This window comes from Gekko japonicus, unplaced genomic scaffold (assembly GCF_001447785.1).
Source record: "Gekko japonicus isolate JY-2015 unplaced genomic scaffold, Gekko_japonicus_V1.1 scaffold505, whole genome shotgun sequence".
NCBI lineage: Eukaryota > Metazoa > Chordata > Lepidosauria > Squamata > Gekkonidae > Gekko > Gekko japonicus.
Window position 1 is genome coordinate 488,945 of NW_015169788.1, and position 19,230 is coordinate 508,174.

Here is a 19,230-nt window from a genome sequence, read left to right on the forward strand (position 1 = left end):
GGTCCCGGGAGTGTCGAGCAGCCCCTGGGGCCCTGAGCGGCTGGCCGTGGAGAGCAGCATCCTTGCGGCCTTCTTGGGGCAGGAGGGGGGCGGGGGAAGGAGGTTTCTCTCCCGCCCACCCGACTCCATCCCCGGCAAGCTTTGGGGCTCTCCCTTTCTGGCGCACTGACCGCCTCCTCCTTTGGTGATGCAGTACGTGGACCTGCGGACGCGATACAGTGAGCTGACCACGCTGACCAGCCAGTACATCAAGTTCATTACGGAGACCCTGCGGCGGCTGGAGGGAGAAGAGGTGAGGGGGCGCGGGGCCCGTTGGGGAAGGGTTTGGGGGCCCGCATGCCTCAGCTGCATCCTCCCCCCCCCTGCCCCCGTGTCCCTGACAACCCCGAGCACTCTGCCTTCGGCGTCAACCCCCCCCCTCTCTCTCTCTCTCTCTCTCTCTCTCTCTGGAGAGGAGGGCGGGCACGCCAGGCCTGGAGGGTTTGTGGCCCAGGGCCGGCAGGGCTTGGTCTGCCCTGCAGGGGCACTTCCCGGATGCACTCAGTAGTCCCGCTTCGTCTGCAACGGCCGGGGGGCTGCTCCCACTGCCTCTCCTGTCCTCCCCCCCACCCCCCAGCTCTCCTGGCTCTCCTTTGGCTCTGTTCTTTCCCGTTCCAGTCTGCTCTGGTCGCCTCTCTAACTGTTGGTTTCTGCCCCTGGCAGTCGAGCCGCTTTGACGGTGCTCTGTCTGGGGGGCTGTTTGTGTTGGTGGGGCTCTAATGGAGGGTTAGGAGCACGAGGACCCGGGCGTTGCTGCACCAGGTACTCCGCTACACGCATGGGGCACCCCCACCCCCAGTCCGTTGTCGTCGTCGTCTTCCCTCCCCTCTCGGGTAGGGTGGGGGCACTTGCCTAGGGGCTTGAGGGGGAGCGGGGTCCGTACTGCATGCAAGAAAGGACTTTTGGCGGGTGGGGCCAGGGACTCGTCCGGGGGGCCCCCGGGAAGAAAGGAGGGCACGTCGCCGAGCTCAGCACCCCCCTGTCGCAAACACCCCCCTCTCCTGCCCTCGGTCTCCCCCGGTGTGGAGTCTCCCCCCTGCTTCCTGGCTTGTGTCTGCCTGGTGTGCTCCCGGGGGCGGGGGTGTGTGTGTCTCTTGGCTCTTCGCAGAGGTGAGTCGTCTGCCTCTTTCCTCTTGTGCTGCCTCTCGCCAGGTGTCCTCTGAGAGCCAGGCGGGAGGCGCTTCTGGCTTCCGGGAGCCTCATTTTGAGCTCAGAAGCGAGCGGAAGGGCTGCTTTTTGAGCCTGCGGGGTCTGCCTCCCCAGTGCAGGCAGCTCCCTGCGCAACCTTCCCCATCCCGGGCTGCTTTGGCTTGCCAGGCAGGGCCCGCCTCTCACTTTTCCCTTTGGCGCTTGGGGTCTCTGCCTGCTGTGCCTGCTGCAGTCTGTCTCCCCCCCCCCCTTCGGCCCTGGGACCATTTGTCTTGAGCTCTGCTTGTCTGTCTGTCTGTCCGGGGTTTGCTGCTTGTCCTGCTTCCTTGCCTGTTGCACTCAGTGCCAGCCAGGAGCGCTGCTGCACCCTCCTCCTCCTCAGTCCTGACGCCTCTTGGGAGGAGCCCCGCCACGCCCCCCCCCGGCCCCTCCAAGCTCTGCCTGGTGATCTCTCTTTATCTCTCCCCTTGTCCTTTGCACCCCTTCCCCGCAGAAAGCCGCGGAGAAGCAGAAGGCGGAGGAGCGGAGGCGGCTGGCTGAGGTGGAGGCCCAGCTGGAGAAGCAGAAGCAGTTGGCCGAGGCCCACGCCCAAGCCAAGGCCCAGGCCGAGCAGGAGGCCCTGGAGCTGCAGCAGCTCATGCAGGAGGAGGTCAGCAAGCGGCAGCTGGTGGCCGTCGACGCCGCGCAGCAGAAGCAGAACATCCAGCAGGAGCTGAAGCAGATGAAGCTCGACTCGGAGCTGCAGGTCCAGTCCAGGCTGAAGCTGATCGAGGAGACCGAGCTGAGCCGCAGGAGGGTCGAGGAGGAGATCCGGGTCATCCGCCTGCAGCTGGCCACCACGGAGAAGCAGAAGCTGGGCGCCGAGGAGGAGCTGCAGGCGCTGCGGGCCCGGGCAGAGGAGGCCGAGCGCCAGAAGAGGCTCGCGCAGGAGGAGGCCGAGCGCCTGCGCAAGCAGGTGGCGGAGGAGGCCCAGAGGAAGAAGGAGGCCGAGGAGGAGCTGAAGCGCAAGGTGCAAGCCCAGCAGCAGGCCGCAAGGGAGAAGCAGGCAGCCCTGGAGGACCTGCAGGCCTTGCGCCTGCAGGCCGAGGAGGCGGAACGCCGGATGAAGCAGGCGGAGCTGGAGAAAGAGCGGCAGATCCAGGTGGCCCAGGAGGTGGCGCTGAAGAGTGCAGAGGCTGACCTGCAGAGCCGGCGCCTGTCCTTTGCCGAGAAGACGGCCCAGCTGGAGCTGTCCCTCAAGCAGGAGCACATCACGGTCACCCACCTGCAGGAGGAGGCCGAGCGCCTGCGCAGGCAGCAGCTGGAGGCCGAGCAGGTCCGGGAGGAGGCGGAGAAAGAGGTGGAGAAGTGGCGGCAGAAGGCCAACGAGGCCCTGCGGCTGCGGCTGCAGGCCGAGGAGGTGGCCCACAAGAAGACCCTGGCCCAGGAGGAAGCCGAGAAGCAGAAGGAGGACGCCGAGCGGCAGGCCCGGAAGCGGGCCAAGGCCGAGGAGTCCGCCCTGCGCCAGAAGGAGATGGCCGAGGGCGAGCTGGAGAAGCAGCGGCAGCTGGCCGAGGGCACCGCCCAGCAGAAGTGGCAGGCGGAGCAGGAGCTGGTCCGCCTGAAGGCAGAGATGGAGAATGGGGAGCAGCAGCGCCTTCTGCTCGAGGAGGAGCTCTTCCGCCTCAAGGCGGAAGTGAGCGAGGCCATCCAGAAGCGGAAGGAGCTGGAGGAGGAGCTGGCCAAGCTGCGGGCGGAGATGGAGCTGCTGCTCCAGAGTAAGGTCAAGGCGGAGGCAGAGTCCCGCTCCACCAGCGAGAAGTCCAAGCAGATCCTGGAGACCGAGGCCAGCAAGCTGCGGGAGCTGGCGGAGGAGGCGGCCCGGTTGCGGGCGCTCTCCGAGGAAGCCAAGCGGCAGTGGCAGCTGGCGGAGGAAGAGGCGGCCCGGCAGCGGGCAGAGGCCGAGCGGATCCTCAAGGAGAAACTGGCGGCCATCAACGAAGCCTCGCGCCTGAAGGCGGAAGCCGAAATCGCCCTGAAGGAGAAGGAGGCCGAGAACGAGCGGCTGCGGCGGTTGGCCGAGGACGAGGCCTACCAGCGACGGCTGCTGGAGGAGCAAGCGACCCAGCACAAGCGCGACATCGAGGAGAGGATCACGCAGCTGAAGCAGTCCTCGGCCAGCGAGCTGGAGAGGCAGAAGAGCCTCGTGGACGACACCCTGAAGCAGCGGCGCATCATCGAGGAAGAGATCCGCGTCCTCAAGCTCCAGTTTGAGAAGGCTTCTGCGGGGAAGGCAGACCTGGAGCAGGAACTCGGCAAGATCAAGCAGAGAGCGGAGGCGGTCGAGCAGAGCAAGGAGCAAGCCGAGCGCGAGGCAGAGAAGCTGCGACAGGCGGCCCTGGAGGAGGAGCACCGCCGCAGAGAGGCCGAAGAGAAGGTCCAGAAGATCCTGGCTGCCGAGCAGGAGGCCGGCCGGCAGCGTAAAGCAGCCCTGGAGGAGGTGGAGCGCCTGAAGGCGAGGGTGGAGGAGGCCAAGAAGCAGAAGGAGCTGGCCGAGCGGGAGTCGGAGCGGCAGATCCAGCTGGCCCAGGAGGCGGCTCAGAAGAGGATCACGGCGGAAGAGAAGGCCCACCTGGTGGCCGTGCAGCAGAAGGAGCAGGAGTTGCTGCAGACCAGGCAGCAGGAGCAGAGCCTCCTGGACAAGCTGAGGGAGGAAGCCGCCCGGGCCAGGAAGGCTGCCGAGGAAGCTGAGTTTGCCCGCGTCAAGGCGGAGCAGGAGGCGGTCTCGTCCCGGCAGCTGGTGGAGGAGGCCGAGCACCTGAAGCAGCGAGCCGAGGAGGAGGCGCAGGCCCAGGCCAGGGCTCAAGGGGAGGCGGAAAAGCTCCGGAAGGAGGCCGAGCTGGAGGCAGCCAGGAGGGCGCAAGCGGAGCAGGCGGCCCTCCGGCAGAAGCAGCTGGCCGACACAGAGATGGAGAAGCACAAGAAGTTTGCCGAGCAGACTCTGCGGCAGAAGGCCCAGGTGGAGCGAGAGCTGGCCAAGGTCAAGCTGCAGCAGGAGGAGACGGAGCACCAGAAGGACATCCTGGAAGAGGAGCTGCAGCGGCTGAAGGACGAGGTGACGGAGGCCATGAAGCAGAAGGCCCAGGCGGAGGAGGAGCTCTTCAAGGTGAAGGTCCACATGGAGGAGCTGATCAAGCTGAAGACCCGCATCGAGGAGGAGAACAAGGTGCTCATCACGAAGGACAAGGACAACATGCAGAAGTTCCTGCTGGAGGAGGCCGAGAAGATGAAGCAGGTGGCGGAGGAGGCCGCCCGGCTGAGCGTGGAGGCGCAGGAGGCCGCCCGCATGCGGCAGCTGGCGGAGGAGGACCTGGCCAAGCAGCGGGCCCTGGCGGAGAAGATCCTGAAGGAGAAGATGCAGGCCGTCCAGGAAGCCACCCGGCTGAAGGCGGAGGCGGAAGTGCTGCAGAAGCAGAAGGACCTGGCCCAGGAGCACGCCAAGAAGCTGCAGGAAGACAAGGAGCAGATGCAGCAGCAGCTGGCCGAGGAGGCGGAGGGCTTCCAGCGGACCTTGGAGGCGGAACGCAAGCGGCAGCTGGAGATGAGTGCCGATGCGGAGCGCCTGAAGCTGCAGGTGTCCGAGATGAGCCGGGCCCAGGCGAAGGCGGAGGAGGAGGCCCGGCGGTTCAGGAAGCAGGCGGAGGAGATCGGCCAGAAGCTGCACCAGACGGAGCTGGCCACCCAGGAGAAGATGACGCTGGTGCTGACCCTGGAGCAGCAGAGGCACCAGAGCGACCAGGACGCCGAGAGGCTGAGGCAGGCCATCGCGGAGCTGGAGACGGAGAAGGCCAAGCTGAAGCGGGAGGCGGAGCTGCTGCAGGAGAAGGCGGAAGAGGTACTGGCCTTCTCCTCACAGTTCCTTTCTGCCTAGTCGGTCGAGGGGAGGTGGGAGGGCTTGATAGCGGGGCCGCCGTTCCCCCCAGGGGTCACCCACCTCGGTGGGTCTGCGGGGAGCTGTGTAGAAAGCCGCTCATGCCGCCTTGACCTGCCCCCCCACCCCACCCCCCGCAGCTTCCCTGGATTCCTGGGCAGGTGTGGAAGACCGGTGAGATTCTCCTTGCTGTACAGGTGACACCCCGCCCTCTTGACCGAGCGTGTGCCGTGTCGTCCCCCCCATCGCCAAGGCAGCCGGGGAAAACATCTCCTGTATGGAAAGGTTTTCTAAAACGTGTTCTCATCTGGAGAGCACATTCGGGATCTCTCGCACTCGCCGCTCCAGGCTGGGCCTCAGTTTGGCTGCCCCTGTTTCCGTGCGTTGTTCAGAACCCCTTTGCTCCCTGTCACTCGGGGGCAAGGCGGGCCTGAGGCACGGGGCTGGCACCTCTCCCGATGTTGGTGACCCGGGAAGGAGGCCCGGAGGCCAAAGGGCCGTCAGGGAGGGGGGTGGCGCCTGAGGGGAGCTGGTTGCCTTTTGCCAACTGTGGCAGGGGGGATGGGCCTAAGGCCCGGGTCACCTTCAGAGCACAGGGGCAGCTGTTTGCCCAGACTAGGGCTTCGGGCGTGACCTAGTGCGGGGGGGGGGGTGACTGTGTGAAGAGAGAGAGACGCTTTCCCCTCACGAAAAGCACCCGTGCCTGTGGCTCCTTCACTGGAGGTGACTGGCGGCACGTTGAGAGCCAAAAAACCCCAATTGTGGATAAAGCACTAAGGAAAGCTCTTGCCTACAATGAAAGAAATCCCTTAAGCAACGGGACTTTCTGTTGCAGTTATCTCTTGGATCTCTGTCGCTAGATGTAGTGACCGCCAGTGCTCCCTCTAAGCGGTGGAGTCTTCTTGTGAGCAAAATTCCTACTTTGTGAGCGACTGGCATTAAAGTTGTGAGGGAGCGGTTTGGCAGCTGCATAAATTAGTTTTCTCTGGAGCCATCTTTCCTGAGCTGAGACAGAAATGTGTGAGCCGGAGGCTAAAAAACTGTGAGCTGGCTCACACCAACTCAGCTTAGAGGGAACACTGGTGACAGCCACTGGCCCAAAAGACTATGAAAACGGGGCCTGTCGAATTCCCCAAATCCTAAAAACACTCTCTTTGTTGACAGAGGGGTACCTCTGTTTTTATAGATACCCCAGTTAAGTAGTTTCTCTCTGCTCAGTTACCTGGAAATATAAAGTGGACGCAGAGCAATAAAACTCTTGTCAGGCCTGTTTAAAGCTAGACTTTCTGAGAGAGAACTTACTTCAGACAGCTCGCTGTAATTTAGGAGTGGACCAGGCACCTCAGCTCCTCAACGAAACAAAAGACCTTCCTGAGTGAATTATCTCTATTGTAATAAAGCTGAACTCTCTTTGTTGGTGGAGGATAGATCCGGGTGGGCAGCTGTGCTGGTCTCAAGCAGTAGAGCAAATTTAGGGTCCAGTCGGGCACCTTTATGACCAAGAAAGGTGTATTCAAGGTGTGGTGAAACAGGATCCTGTTTTCAGCCCCGGGCGTTGGGTGGTCCACTTCGATTCACAACTCGGCCGTTCGCTTCCCACCCTGTTCCCGTGGGCCTATCTCAGTCCTTAAGTTGGCTGCCGCCACTCACTGAATTGTCACTGCCTCTTTAGAGGGACAGTGAGACCCCCTCTGGCTGATTCTCTCTACTTGAAGATGGAATCCCCAATCTTTGGGTGGCCCCTGGAAGTTGGCATCCCAAGGGTTTGGCCTTCCCCTGCTTCCCGGGATCTCTACCCCATCCCACCCCACCCTTTTTGGTATTGTGCAGAGCAAGGGGGAGACTGTGTGGCCAGAGCCCGACACAGATTCTTAGCCCAAATATAAGGATTTATTTTAACAATTATGGAGCGCGCACACACACTAAATGAATGAGGCACACACTATGAACCCACAGGGCATAAATCAACAGGATAGGGTCTCTCCTCAGACCGGCCCCCGGTTCTGCTTCAGCCTCTCTCTTGCCCAAGAGAGCAGGGGGAGACTTCCCTTCATTCCCCCCCCCCCCCCCCCCCCCGCCACCCCGCAGCGCAAAAAAACCTGCTGCCTCCCCTGGGTTCCCCACGTCTCTGGCTTGGGGCCTGGACACCCTGGTCAGCACGGGCAGCAGGAGCCTCTCCTAACTCCCAGTAGGGCGAAGGCTGACCCCTCCCTGGGTGGGCCGGAGTATAAATTGACGCCACCCCCGCCCCTTGGGGCGGTCCCTCATTCCCCGCACTTTTTGGCCCTGGGGCAGCTGGGAACTGTAGGCCAACAGATGAGGAAACCCCATTCAACACAGTGAGTGAGACTCCTGCAGGCGCCCCCCCCCCCCCGGAGCCACACCCCCAAATAACCCAGTGAGTGAGACTCCTGCAGCTCCCCCCCCCCCGGAACTACAGCCCAATTAAACCACGTGAGGGAACATTGTAAAACAAATAGCCACAGACAGCAGCCGTCTTACGAACACAGGTATCTGACATTTCGTTACACATGGTATGAGCTTTTGTGTTCACATGCGCTTTTTCAGACATCATGAAATAGAAAAAACGGTCATATGTATTTATAGAGGGTGGGCAGTCAATTAGCATACAGAATAATGAAGATGTTTTTAACAGATTAAAAGAATAACAAGCTTAGTTTATTATGGCTGTCATCTGTTTGGGTTCCACTCGTGGGGGGAAACATAGCAAGGAAATATAAATATGTCAGAATTGGAGATTGATGTCGTTATTTCCTTGCTATGTTTTCCCCCATGAGTCGAACCCAAGTGGATGATAGCTAAGGATGTGCATTCTGTTGGTCTGAACCGAATGCACCCCCGAAAATGGCCCATTCGGGCCCCTTTCGAGCTGCTGCTGGCTGGTTCAGATTCTCTGATCTGAATCGGCTTGCTGCCGAAATTCGGCGGCAATTCAGCCCCATTATATCCTATGGGCCATTGAAGTCAATGGCGAAAAAATAGGGTATATTCTGGGGGCTGGAGAGAGAGGCTCCAAACTCAACTCACAGTGTAGCTGCACTGGAGCCTCTCCCCAAGTTACTTTTTCCCCACCGTAGAGAACAATGGAGGGGATGGGGCAACCTGTTTGGGGGCCCGTAGAATTGGACCCCCCTGGTCCAATATTCTTGAAATTTGGTGGGTATCTTGGGGAGAGGCTCCAGCAAGCTACCCTGTGTAAACCCCTACTGATGCCTGTATAAACTTAAGTTCGTTATTCTTTTAATCTGTTAAAAACATCTTCATTATTCTGTGAGCTGATTTTCTGCCCACCCTCTATATGTATGACTGCTATTTTCCATTTCATCGTATCTGAGGAAGTATGCGTGAACATGAAAGCTTGAATAAACCTTTGTTGGTCTTAAAGGTGCCTGACTGGACTCAAACTTTGTTCTGTTGGCCGAGGAAAATGCCACCAAGCTGCAGCTGACTTATGGCGACCACGTAGACCGCTGGTTCCCAAATTGGGCAATACCTCCCCCTGGGGGGGGGGGGTGCTGGAACGATCCAGGTGCAGATCCACAAGCTGCATCTGTTTTGTCCACTTCTTGAAGTAGATTTCCAGGGGGGTGCTGAGTAATTTTTTTTACTGAAATGGGGGCAGTAGGCCAAATATGTCTGGGAACCTCTTGAGGTAGACTTTTCAAGGCAAGAGGTGATTTGCCCTTGCCTGCCCTCTGCCCAGCGACCCTGGGCCTCCTCAGAGGTCTCCCACCCCAGTCCTCACCAAGGCTGACCCTGCTTGGCAGCCAGGGACTGACCGAGGTCAGGCTAGGTTGATTTCATCTGGGCCAGGGCCCCTCTCTCTACTGGACGAGTAATGGATGTGTACAGGGCCTTGGAAATTACGGGAGTAATTCCAGACAAGGCACATGCAATAAAAACATAGATCTTCCTGGCATTTCTGTATCTTAGCTGCCGATGTATCAAGTAAAATCCCTACAAAGAAAGACAGGCCAAATTTTAGACCCCGTAGTTAGAAAGAGAGAAGGGGGGTTGGGTTCCCCAGTGTAAAAGAATGCGTCTGGACTCCAAGAGCAGAATTCCGACTAGATGTTTATAGAAGTGGTGCAGAAAGGCATTCCAAATCTTCTAGATCATAAATGAAAAATTCCCTAACTCTTTGACACAGTTGTGTCTTTGAATTAAAAATAATTGGAACTTACAACTAATTATTTCTAACTTGAGTTAGATAGATAAACTGTAAAAGACATCTCATGAGTAGTTTCTTATCATACTGTACTAAAAAGCTTTCCAAAGCTAAATAAATACCATTCTCTTTAACGAGGTCATAAAAACCATTCTCTGTCCTAGCGTGATCTCATTCAGGAACGGCTCGCTTCTTCAGTGAGATTACATATTTTTGGAATTGCGTAGGGTTGTGCACCTACCTGAGAATTACAGGGATCAGCATACGCACAGGTGGTTTGTATCGTCGTCGCTTGACCCCTCTGCCTGCTGGGTGTGGAGGGTGGCATCTGCCCTCCTCCACGGCCACGCTGGGCTCAGCGGACCTTGGGTCCGATCCGGGCGGGCGGGCAGGCAGGCAGGTGACCCTGAGCCAAGCGAGCTAAGCACCGGGGAAGGATTCACTCCATTGGCCTGGGGAGAGAGAAGACAGTCCTAAGCCAGCACGTGGGATTTCTCCTCCCTGAGAACGTCACCTCCGGAAGCTGCCGCCTTCCTGTGGGGGTTCTCTTTCTTCCACATATCCATCTTTTCCCCTTTTGCAAACAGATAATGGTCCGCTCATCACTAAAAGTGATTCCTGATGTCAGTGCTCTGGTGCTGCTCTTTGAGAAGGGAATGTGATTACTTGTCACCAATAATCCCTCTAACCTGTGGGCACAGGTCCTGTGAGCAAAAATTCCGCTCTGTGAGCTACGGGCATTAAAGTGGTGAGAGAGTGATTTGGCTTCTGCATAAATTAGCTTGCTCTGGAGCCCTCCTTTCAGAAGCTAAGGCAAAAATGTGTGAGCCGGAGGCTAAAAAACTGTGAGCTGGCTCACACTGCTTGTCACTAACCTGAGCCAAAGGGGCTCCCTGCCCCCCCCCCCCCCCCTCAACCTCTTGTTTTGCCCGCACGGAGCAGAGAGTCGCTGCCTCCCCGTTCCTTCTGTGTCCAGCCAGGGTAAGCCCTTAAGAGGGACCCCCCCGGAAGTCCCGGCTTGGGGAGGTGGCCTTGCGGCACCTGCTCCGTGGCTTCACCTGCTGGCACCCTCTCCCCCCCCCGAGGCCTCCCGTTGCTCCCTTCTCCTCACCGGCGTGTTCTTTCTTTCTCCCTCCCTCCCTCCCCTTCCTCCAGAGGCAGACGGCCCAGAAAGAACAGCTGCGCCAGGAGACGCAGATGCTCCAGCAGACGTTCCTCTCGGAGAAGGACACCCTCCTGCAGAAGGAGAGGTTCATTGAGGAAGAGAAAGCCAAGCTGGAGAGGCTCTTCAAGGATGAAGTGAAGAAGGCGCAGGGCCTGCAAGCAGAGCAGGACCGTCAGCAGAAGGAGATGGAGCAGGAGAAGGAGCGGCTGAGGGGCGGCCTGGAGGAGGCCCGGCGGAGGCAGGCGGAGGCAGAGGAGAACGTCCGCCGGAAGCAGGAGGAGCTGCAGCGGCTGGAGGAGCAGCGGCGGCAGCAGGAGAAGCGGCTGGCGGAGGAGAACCGGAGGCTGCGGGAGACGCTGGAGCGCCTGCAGGAGGAGCACCAGGCAGCCCTGGCGCAGACCCGGGAGATCATGATCCAGACGGACGATCTGGCTCCTTCCCTCCAGGCGCCTCCACTGGCAGCCATGCCCAATGGGAGAGACGTGGCAGACGGCCTAGCTCAAAACGGCGAGCCAGAGTTGGCCTTTGAGGGCATCCGGCAGAAGGTGCCCGCCCAGAAGCTGGCAGAGGCGGGCATCTTGAGCAGAGAGACCATGGAGAAGCTGGGCAAGGGGGCCGTGACCCCAGAGCAGCTGTCACAGAGGGAGGACATCCGGCGGTACCTGAGAGGAACCAGCAGCATTGCCGGCCTGCTGATTAAACCAGCTAATGAGAAGGTGAGCGTCTATCAGGCCTGGAAGCGGCAGCTGCTGAGCCCGGGCACGGCCCTCATCCTCCTGGAGGCCCAGGCTGCCTCTGGCTTCATCGTGGACCCCGTGAAGAACCGGAGGCTGTCTGTCAACGAGGCCGTAAAAGAGGGCGTGGTTGGACCGGAGCTGCACAACAAGCTCTTGTCTGCCGAGAGGGCCGTGACTGGCTACAGAGACCCCTACACCGGGGACAAGATCTCCCTCTTCCAGGCCATGACAAAGGGCCTCATTGTCCGGGATCACGGCATCCGGCTCCTGGAGGCCCAGGTGGCAACGGGGGGCATCGTGGACCCCATCAACAGTCACCGCCTGCCTGTGGAAGCGGCGTACAAGCGAGGCTACTTTGACGAGGAGATGCAGCAGATCCTGGCTGACCCGACGGACGACACCAAGGGCTTCTTCGACCCCAACACCCAGGAGAACCTGACCTACCTGCAGCTGATGGAGAGGTGCGTGACGGACCCCGAGACGGGGCTCTGCCTCCTGCCGCTGACGGGCAAAGCGGCCGCGGGGGAGCTGGCCTACACAGACCGAGAGGCCAAAGACGTCTTCCAGAAGACCACCGTGTCTGCGCCCTTTGGCACGTTTAAGGGGAAGACAGTGACTATCTGGGAAATCATCAACTCTGAGTACTTCACTGAGGAGCAGAGGCGGGACCTGCTGCGCCAGTACAGGACAGGGAAGATCACCGTGGAGAAGATAATCAGGCTGGTCATCACCGTGGTGGAGGAGAGCGAGAAGAAGGGCCAGCTCTGCTTCGACGGCCTCCGAGCGCCGGTTCCAGCGGCTGAGCTGCGGGAGAGTGGAGTCCTCGACCAAGGCCTGTACAACCAGCTGCGTCAGGGGAAGAAGTCTGTGGAGGACGTCGCCAGCCTTGACTCCGTCGCGAGGTACCTGAAGGGCAGCAGTGCCATCGCGGGCATCTTGGTAGAGTCCACCGGCCAGAAGCTGTCGCTCAGTGATGCCCTGAAGAAGAGCCTCCTGAAGCCCGAGATGGCCCTCACCCTTCTGGAGGCCCAGGCTGGCACTGGGTACATCCTTGACCCAGTGAGGAACGAGACGCTCTCTGTGGATGAGGCGGTGAGGGCCGGCATAGTCGGGCCGGAGCTGCACGAGAAGCTGCTGTCGGCAGAGAAGGCCGTGACTGGCTACAGGGACCCCTACACGGGGCAGGTGGTCTCTCTCTTCCAGGCTCTGCAAAAGGGCCTCCTCCCTAGGAGCAGCGGGATCCGCCTGCTGGACGCTCAGCTTGCCACGGGGGGCATCATCGATCCCGTGCACAGTCACCGCCTCCCTCTGGAGACCGCCTGCCAGCGGGGCTATTTCAGTGAAGAGATGAACAAGGCCTTGTCTGCTCCCGCCGAGGAGGCCAGACTGTACTATGACCCCGGCAGCCAGGAGCACGTCACCTATGCCCAGCTGCAGGCGAGGTGCCGAGTGGACAAGCCGACGGGCCTCTGCTTGCTCCCCCTCTCAGACCAGGCCCTCCGCCTGCAGCAGGAAGAAGTCTACTCCGACGGTCAGGCCAAGGAGTCCTTTGACAAGACGACGGTCGAAGTGCCGGCGGGCAGCCTGAAGGGCAGGACGGTCACCATCTGGGAGCTGATCCACTCCGAGTACTTCACCGAAGAGCAGAGGAGGGAGCTGATCCGGCAGTACAAATCGGGCAAGGTCACCATCGAGCGGGTCATCAGAATCATCATCACCATCGTTGAAGAGACGGAAGCCAAGAAGCAAGAGCAGTTGACCTTCAGCGGCCTGCGAGCCCCGGTGCCGGCAAGCGAACTGCTAGAATCCAGGATCCTCAGTAAGGCCCAGTACGAGCAGCTGGCGGAAGGGCGCAAGTCGGTGAAAGATCTCTCTGAGGTGGAGGCCGTCCAGAGGTTCCTGCAGGGGAGCGACTGCATCGCTGGAGTCTATGTGGAAGGGACCAAGGAGAAGCTGAGCATCTATGAGGCCATGAGGAGAGACCTGCTCTTGCCCGGCACTGCGGCCGTCCTCCTGGAGGCCCAGGCGGCCACCGGCTTCCTGGTTGACCCAGTCAGGAACCAGAAGATGTATGTGAACGAGGCCGTGAAGGCTGGCCTGGTGGGACCGGAGCTGCACGAGAAGCTGCTTTCTGCGGAAAAGGCAGTCACTGGGTACAAAGACCCTTACTCTGGGAACACCATCTCACTCTTCGAGGCCATGAAGAAGGGGCTGATCCTGAGGGAGCACGCCATTCGCCTCTTGGAGGCCCAGCTTGCCACGGGGGGCCTCATCGACCCCGTTCACAGCCACCGCCTCCCCGTCGAGGTGGCGTACCAGCGGGGCTACTTCGATGAAGCCATGAGCCGGACCCTCTCGGACCCGGCAGATGACACCAAGGGCTTTTCTGACCCCAACACCAAGGAGAATCTGACCTACTTGCAGCTGAAGGAGAGGTGCGTTGAAGACCCTGAGACTGGCCTCTACCTCCTGCCCCTGAAGCAGCCCGAGAGGCCGGCCATGGTGGAGACCACCCAAGTGTACACGGAGGCCGAGACCAAGAAGGTGTTTGAGGACACCCAGATTGACATTCCAGCGGGAGACATGGCTGGCTCCTCCATGTCCCTGTGGGACATCATGCACTCCAACCTCATCCCCGAAGAGCAGCGCAAGCGGCTGATGGAGGAGTTCCGCTCTGGCCAGGTGACCAAGGAGCGCATGATCATCATCATCATCGAAATCATCGAGAAAACCGAGATCATCCGGCAGCAAGACCTCACCTCCTACGACTACGTCCGGCGCCGCATCACTGCGGAAGACCTGTATGAGGCCAGGATCATCTCCCTGGAGATATACAATGCGCTGAAGCAGGGCTCCAAGACCATCCGTGAGATTCTAGAGGTAGAAACTATCTGGAAGTATCTCTACGGCACCGGTAGCATCGCTGGTGTCTACATCCCGTCCAGCAAGCAGAAGCTCGGCATCTACCAGGCCCTGAAAAGGGGGCTGATCAGTCCAGAGGTGGCACGCTCTTTGCTGGAAGCCCAGGCCGCCACTGGCTTCATTGTGGACCCCGTCAAAAACGAGATGTTGACTGTAGACGAGGCTGTCCGGAAAGGGGTGGTGGGCCCAGAGATGCATGACCGGCTCCTGTCTGCCGAGAGGGCTGTGACCGGCTACCGTGACCCTTACAGCGAGCAGAAGATCTCCCTTTTCCAGGCCATGAAGAAAGATCTCATCCCTTCAGAAGAAGCCCTCCGGCTGCTGGATGCCCAGTTGGCCACCGGAGGCATCATAGACCCTCACCTGGGCTTCCACCTGCCCCTGGAAATGGCCTATCAGCGTGGCTACTTCAACAGAGAGACGTACGAAAGACTGACTGAGCCCAGCGAGGTCCGCAGCTACGTGGACCCTTCCACAGAGGAGAAGCTCAGCTATGCGCAGCTCCTCAAACGGTGCAGGAAGGACGAGAACACCGGCTGCCTCTTGCTGCCGCTCTGTGACACTCGGAAACTGACTTTCAGAGGCCTGCGGAAGCAGATCTCTGTGGAGGAGCTGGTGCGGTCCCAGGTCATGGATGAAGCCACTGCGCAGCGCCTCCAGGAGGGCTTAACCTCCGTTGAGGAAGTCTCCAAAAGCCTGCAGAAGTTCCTGGAGGGCACCAGCTGCATCGCCGGTGTCTACGTGGATTCCACAAAGGAGAGACTGTCCGTCTACCAGGCCATGAAGAAAGGCATCATCCGCCCTGGCACCGCCTTTGAGCTGCTGGAAGCCCAGGCAGCCACCGGGTACGTCGTTGACCCCATCAAGGGCCTCAAGCTGACGGTGGAGGAGTCCGTGCGCATGGGCATTGTGGGGCCCGAGTTCAAGGACAAGCTGCTCTCGGCAGAGAGGGCGGTGACGGGCTACAAGGACCCCTACTCGGGCAAACTGATCTCCCTCTTCCAAGCCATGAAGAAGGGACTGATCCTGAAAGACCACGGGATCCGCCTGCTGGAAGCCCAGATTGCCACCGGGGGCATCATTGACCCGGAGGAGAGCCACCGCCTGCCCGTGGAGATGGCGTACAAGAGAGGCCTGTTTGATGAGGAGATGAACGAGATCCTCCTGGACCCGAGTGATGACACCAAGGGCTTCTTCGACCCCAACACCGAGGAGAACCTGACCTACCTGCAGCTGATGGAGAGGTGCATCACAGACCCGGAGACCGGCCTTTGTCTCCTGCCCTTGAAGGAGAAGAAGCGGGAGAGGAAGACCTCATCCAAATCCTCTGTCCGCAAACGCCGGGTGGTGATTGTTGACCCGGAGACTGGGAAAGAAATGTCCGTGTATGAAGCCTACCGCAAGGGCCTCATTGACCACCAGACCTACCTGGAGCTCTCCGAACAGGAGTGTGAGTGGGAGGAGATCACCATTTCCTCCTCGGACGGGGTGGTCAAGTCTATGATCATAGACCGGAGATCAGGGCGGCAGTACGACATTGATGACGCCATTGCCAAGGGACTGATCGACCAGTCTGCCCTGGACCAGTATCGCTCAGGCACCTTGTCCATTACGGAATTTGCAGACATGCTATCCGGCAACATGAGTGGATTCCGGTCCAGGTCGTCTTCGGTTGGCTCCTCCTCCTCTTACCCGATAAGTCCAGCCCATGGCAGAGGCCAGTTGACATCTTGGAGTGATCCTGCGGAAGAGACCGGCCCTGTGGCCGGCATCCTGGACACGGAGACCCTGGAGAAAGTGTCCATCACGGAGGCCATGCACCGCAACCTCGTGGACAACATCACCGGCCAGCGGCTGCTGGAGGCCCAGGCCTGCACGGGGGGGATCATCGATCCCAGCTCTGGGGAGAAGTTCTCTGTGGCCGATGCCGTCAACAAAGGCCTGGTTGACAAAATCATGGTGGACCGGATCAACCTGGCTCAGAAGGCTTTCTACGGTTTTGAGGACCCCAGAACGAAGTCCAAGATGTCTGCGGCGCAGGCCTTAAAGAAAGGCTGGCTCTACTACGAGGCCGGCCAGCGGTTCCTGGAGGTCCAGTACCTGACGGGCGGGTTGATTGAGCCGGAGGCCACCGGCCGGGTGTCGCTAGATGAGGCGCTGCAGAAGGGCACCATCGACGCGCGCACCGCCCAGAAGCTGCGGGACGTGAACACCTACTCCAAGTACTTGACCTGCCCCAAGACCAAGCTGAAGATCTCCTACAAGGACGCCATGGACAGGAGCATGGTGGAGGAAGGGAGCGGCCTGCGCCTGCTGGAAGCCTCCTCCCAGTCCAGCAAGGGCTACTACAGCCCCTACAACGTCAGCGGCTCCGGCTCCACCTCCGGCTCCCGCTCAGGGTCACGCACCGGCTCCAGGCAGGGGTCGAGGCGAGGGAGCTTTGATGCCACCGGGTCCGGCTTCTCCGTGTCCTTCGCTTCCTCCTCCTACTCCTCCTCCAGCTACGGCCGCAGATACACGCCTGGTCCCAGCAGCTGTGCTGACGCCGCCGGACCCGGCCGCACCTCCCTCCGTGCGAGTGGGGACGGTGGGAGGGAGGGAAGCCAGCCCAGCAATCGCCCGCAGCTCTCTGTGGCGTAGAGCCCCCGCCGGCCTCCAGGAGCCCGAGGTCACATTTATCTTTGCTCTGCATGTGGTAAAGCTGCTGGCTAACCTGAATAATTACTCTGATGGTTTGTTTTTATAATTTTTAAAACTCATTTTCTTCCAAAGCAGTGCCTAAAGTTTAACCAAAAAGACTAGATTAAATATATTAACATACAGGATTGTTCTGACAGTATTTGTATATTCTGAGAGGAGAGTGAGCGAGCAGCCCTGCCCCGCCCTCCCTGCGCCCTGCCTCCTGTTGCACCGCCTGCCCAGCAGCAGAACCAGCGCCGCCCCCCCCCCTTTGCCAACACCACAAACAGGAGGAACCAGAAGCCTTTGGGTCGTTTTGGACCCTGACCAGCTAGGAGGACTTTTTTCCCAATGAACTCTGCCAGCTCCACACACACCCCACACCCCCACAGAAGGAAAGGACCCCTCGGCGCTGTGCCTGTCGCCCCGCTGCCAACGCATTCTCCGACGGGAAGAAGGAAGGAAGGACCTCCGACCGGCCTGGCACCCCAGAGACATTCCTGCAGCCCTTCCAGCTCTAGCAGACTCCTGGGGCCGCTGCCTTGGACCTCGACCCCGCCGGCCTCCGTAGGACAACCCGGGGGAAACTGCCCTCTGCTCCCAGAGCCGCTCCCCAGCTGGCCTCCCCTCAACCACGTGGACTTGGTGTGCAGACTGTAAGTGCCCGCTGGCATGAGCGGGTGGATGGGCCTGCCTGCCTGCCTGCCTCGCACCCCACCTCCTCCCTCCAGGAGGAGGTGGGCTTCCTTCGCTTCTGGCTCTGCCGGCTCCTCCAGCCTTCCTGCATCTTCCTCCCGGTCCTTTCCGTTGTGCTTGGCTTGACTGGCTCGGCTCGCTGGGGAGTCTTGCGCTGCCGTGGGCTGCTACTAGTGGCATGTCTGTCTGTCTGTCTCCCTTCTGGTGTATCTGGGAAGTGCCCTGCCTGTGGTTGGCATCACAGGCTGCTAAGATGGAAGCCTTACCAGCCGGCTGTTAGAAGCAGCCCGCCCCACAGTGCCGCGGCCAAGAGTTCTGCCCCCAGCAGAGGCGGTTGGGCCACCCACTCTCGGTGGGGTGGGGATGGGTCTCCCACTAAGGCAGCCGGGTGTGGTTTCAAGTCCCCTTTCCTTTGCCCACGGGCCTCTCGGGAGCCAGACTTTCCTTTCTGCCTTGGCTTCCGCTCTTCCTTTTTTCCCCTCGGGAATGACGTGCGCTCTGTCTCTCTCAGACATCTTCTGGTCCCTTCGAAGACGCCCACTTGTCGTTGGGAGAACTCCTGACCTGGTTTTCTGGAGTGAGCAAGTCCCGGAAGAGTTCGAGAGGAGGCCCGGAGAGAGCTGCTCCTCCGCTGTGGCGGCCCACAAAGGTAATTCCCGGGCGGCTTCCTTGCTGCGAAGGCGCCTGGTTGCTTGCGTGCGCTCCCGGTGGCTGAGGGGGTGCGGGAACATGAGGCTCCCTGGGAAGGGGAAGCAGGGACTGGCCTCCCACATTGAGCGTGAAATGGGGGGTGGGCTCCTCTCTCCTTGTGAGGAAGAGCCCACCAGACTCTCCTGTGCGGAGGTGCGAGCGGCCAGGCGCTCCGTGACAGCCGGGCAGGGTCTCCTGGGCCGGCTGCTGGGGCTTCTTGTTCTCCTCCGTGTTGCAGTCCTGCTTCCCGCTGCAAGCTGTTCTGTGAGGCCCTGGGGGCAGGCCGTGGGGCGGGGGGGCAGGCAGGGGCACCAGCAGGGCAAAGGGGCTGTCTGTCGCTTCACTGGCTGGCTCTGATGGCTTCATTTCACGTGTGAATTCGCCGGCCTCATCCCATCCTGTTCTTTTTCTCCATTTTATTTTAGCGTTGCTGGATGTCCATTTGAACGTTCTTCCCAGCGGCCATGGATCTCATACCTGCCCCTGCTGGGGGAAGCGGCACAGCCCTGTGGAACCAGGCAGGCCCCGCCCCCGTGGCCCGCCCACCCACCCACTCAGGGGAGCCCCGGGTGCTGTAGGGACTGGAGGGAGCCGGCCGGCCCGGGGCCTGCAGCGGCGATGAGGAGAGGGGCCGGGGAGGCTGAGCTCCCGCAGGCCCTTCGTGGCAGGAGGGGCTGGCGTTCGCGGGACCCCGGGGCATCTCTCTCTCTCCCGGGTGGGGAGCAGGTTCCCCGGAGGCTGCGGCAGGAGCCAGAGGCCAGGCTGCGCTGCCAGGGGGCCCACCCAAGCGCCACGGCCGCTCACGGCCATGCTCCTCCTGCCCCCTCCCCGTGGGTAGGGCTCGGCCCATGTGTTCCTCTTCCCGGGTGCCAATTCCAGGGGCTGTGCAAGGTGCTTTACTCTCCTCCTTTGGAAGCAATAAGGGGTGTGAGGGGGGGCAGCACTAGAGCTTGGCAGTAGGTCTCTGTTGCAGGTGGGGGGGCCTTTCTGAGGCACCCTCGCCCACCTCACTCTCCTCCCACCCCCACCCCCCGTATTCCTCTCAGGCACATCA

At 60.5% G+C, this 19,230-nt stretch overlaps 1 protein-coding gene across 1 annotated transcript in view; it reads left to right on the forward strand.

Annotated features, from left to right (window-relative positions):
• Positions 1-18,680, forward strand: part of PLEC (plectin) — a 69,907-nt gene extending 51,227 nt beyond the window's left edge. Inside the window, 5 exon segments of the mRNA XM_015416968.1 lie at positions 100-292; positions 1,682-5,062; positions 10,443-17,446; positions 17,998-18,135; positions 18,602-18,680. Of these exon segments, the coding sequence (XP_015272454.1) occupies positions 100-292; positions 1,682-5,062; positions 10,443-16,751 (9,883 nt within the window). The 3' untranslated portion in view covers positions 16,752-17,446; positions 17,998-18,135; positions 18,602-18,680.
• Positions 18,681-19,230: the final 550 nt, after the last annotated feature.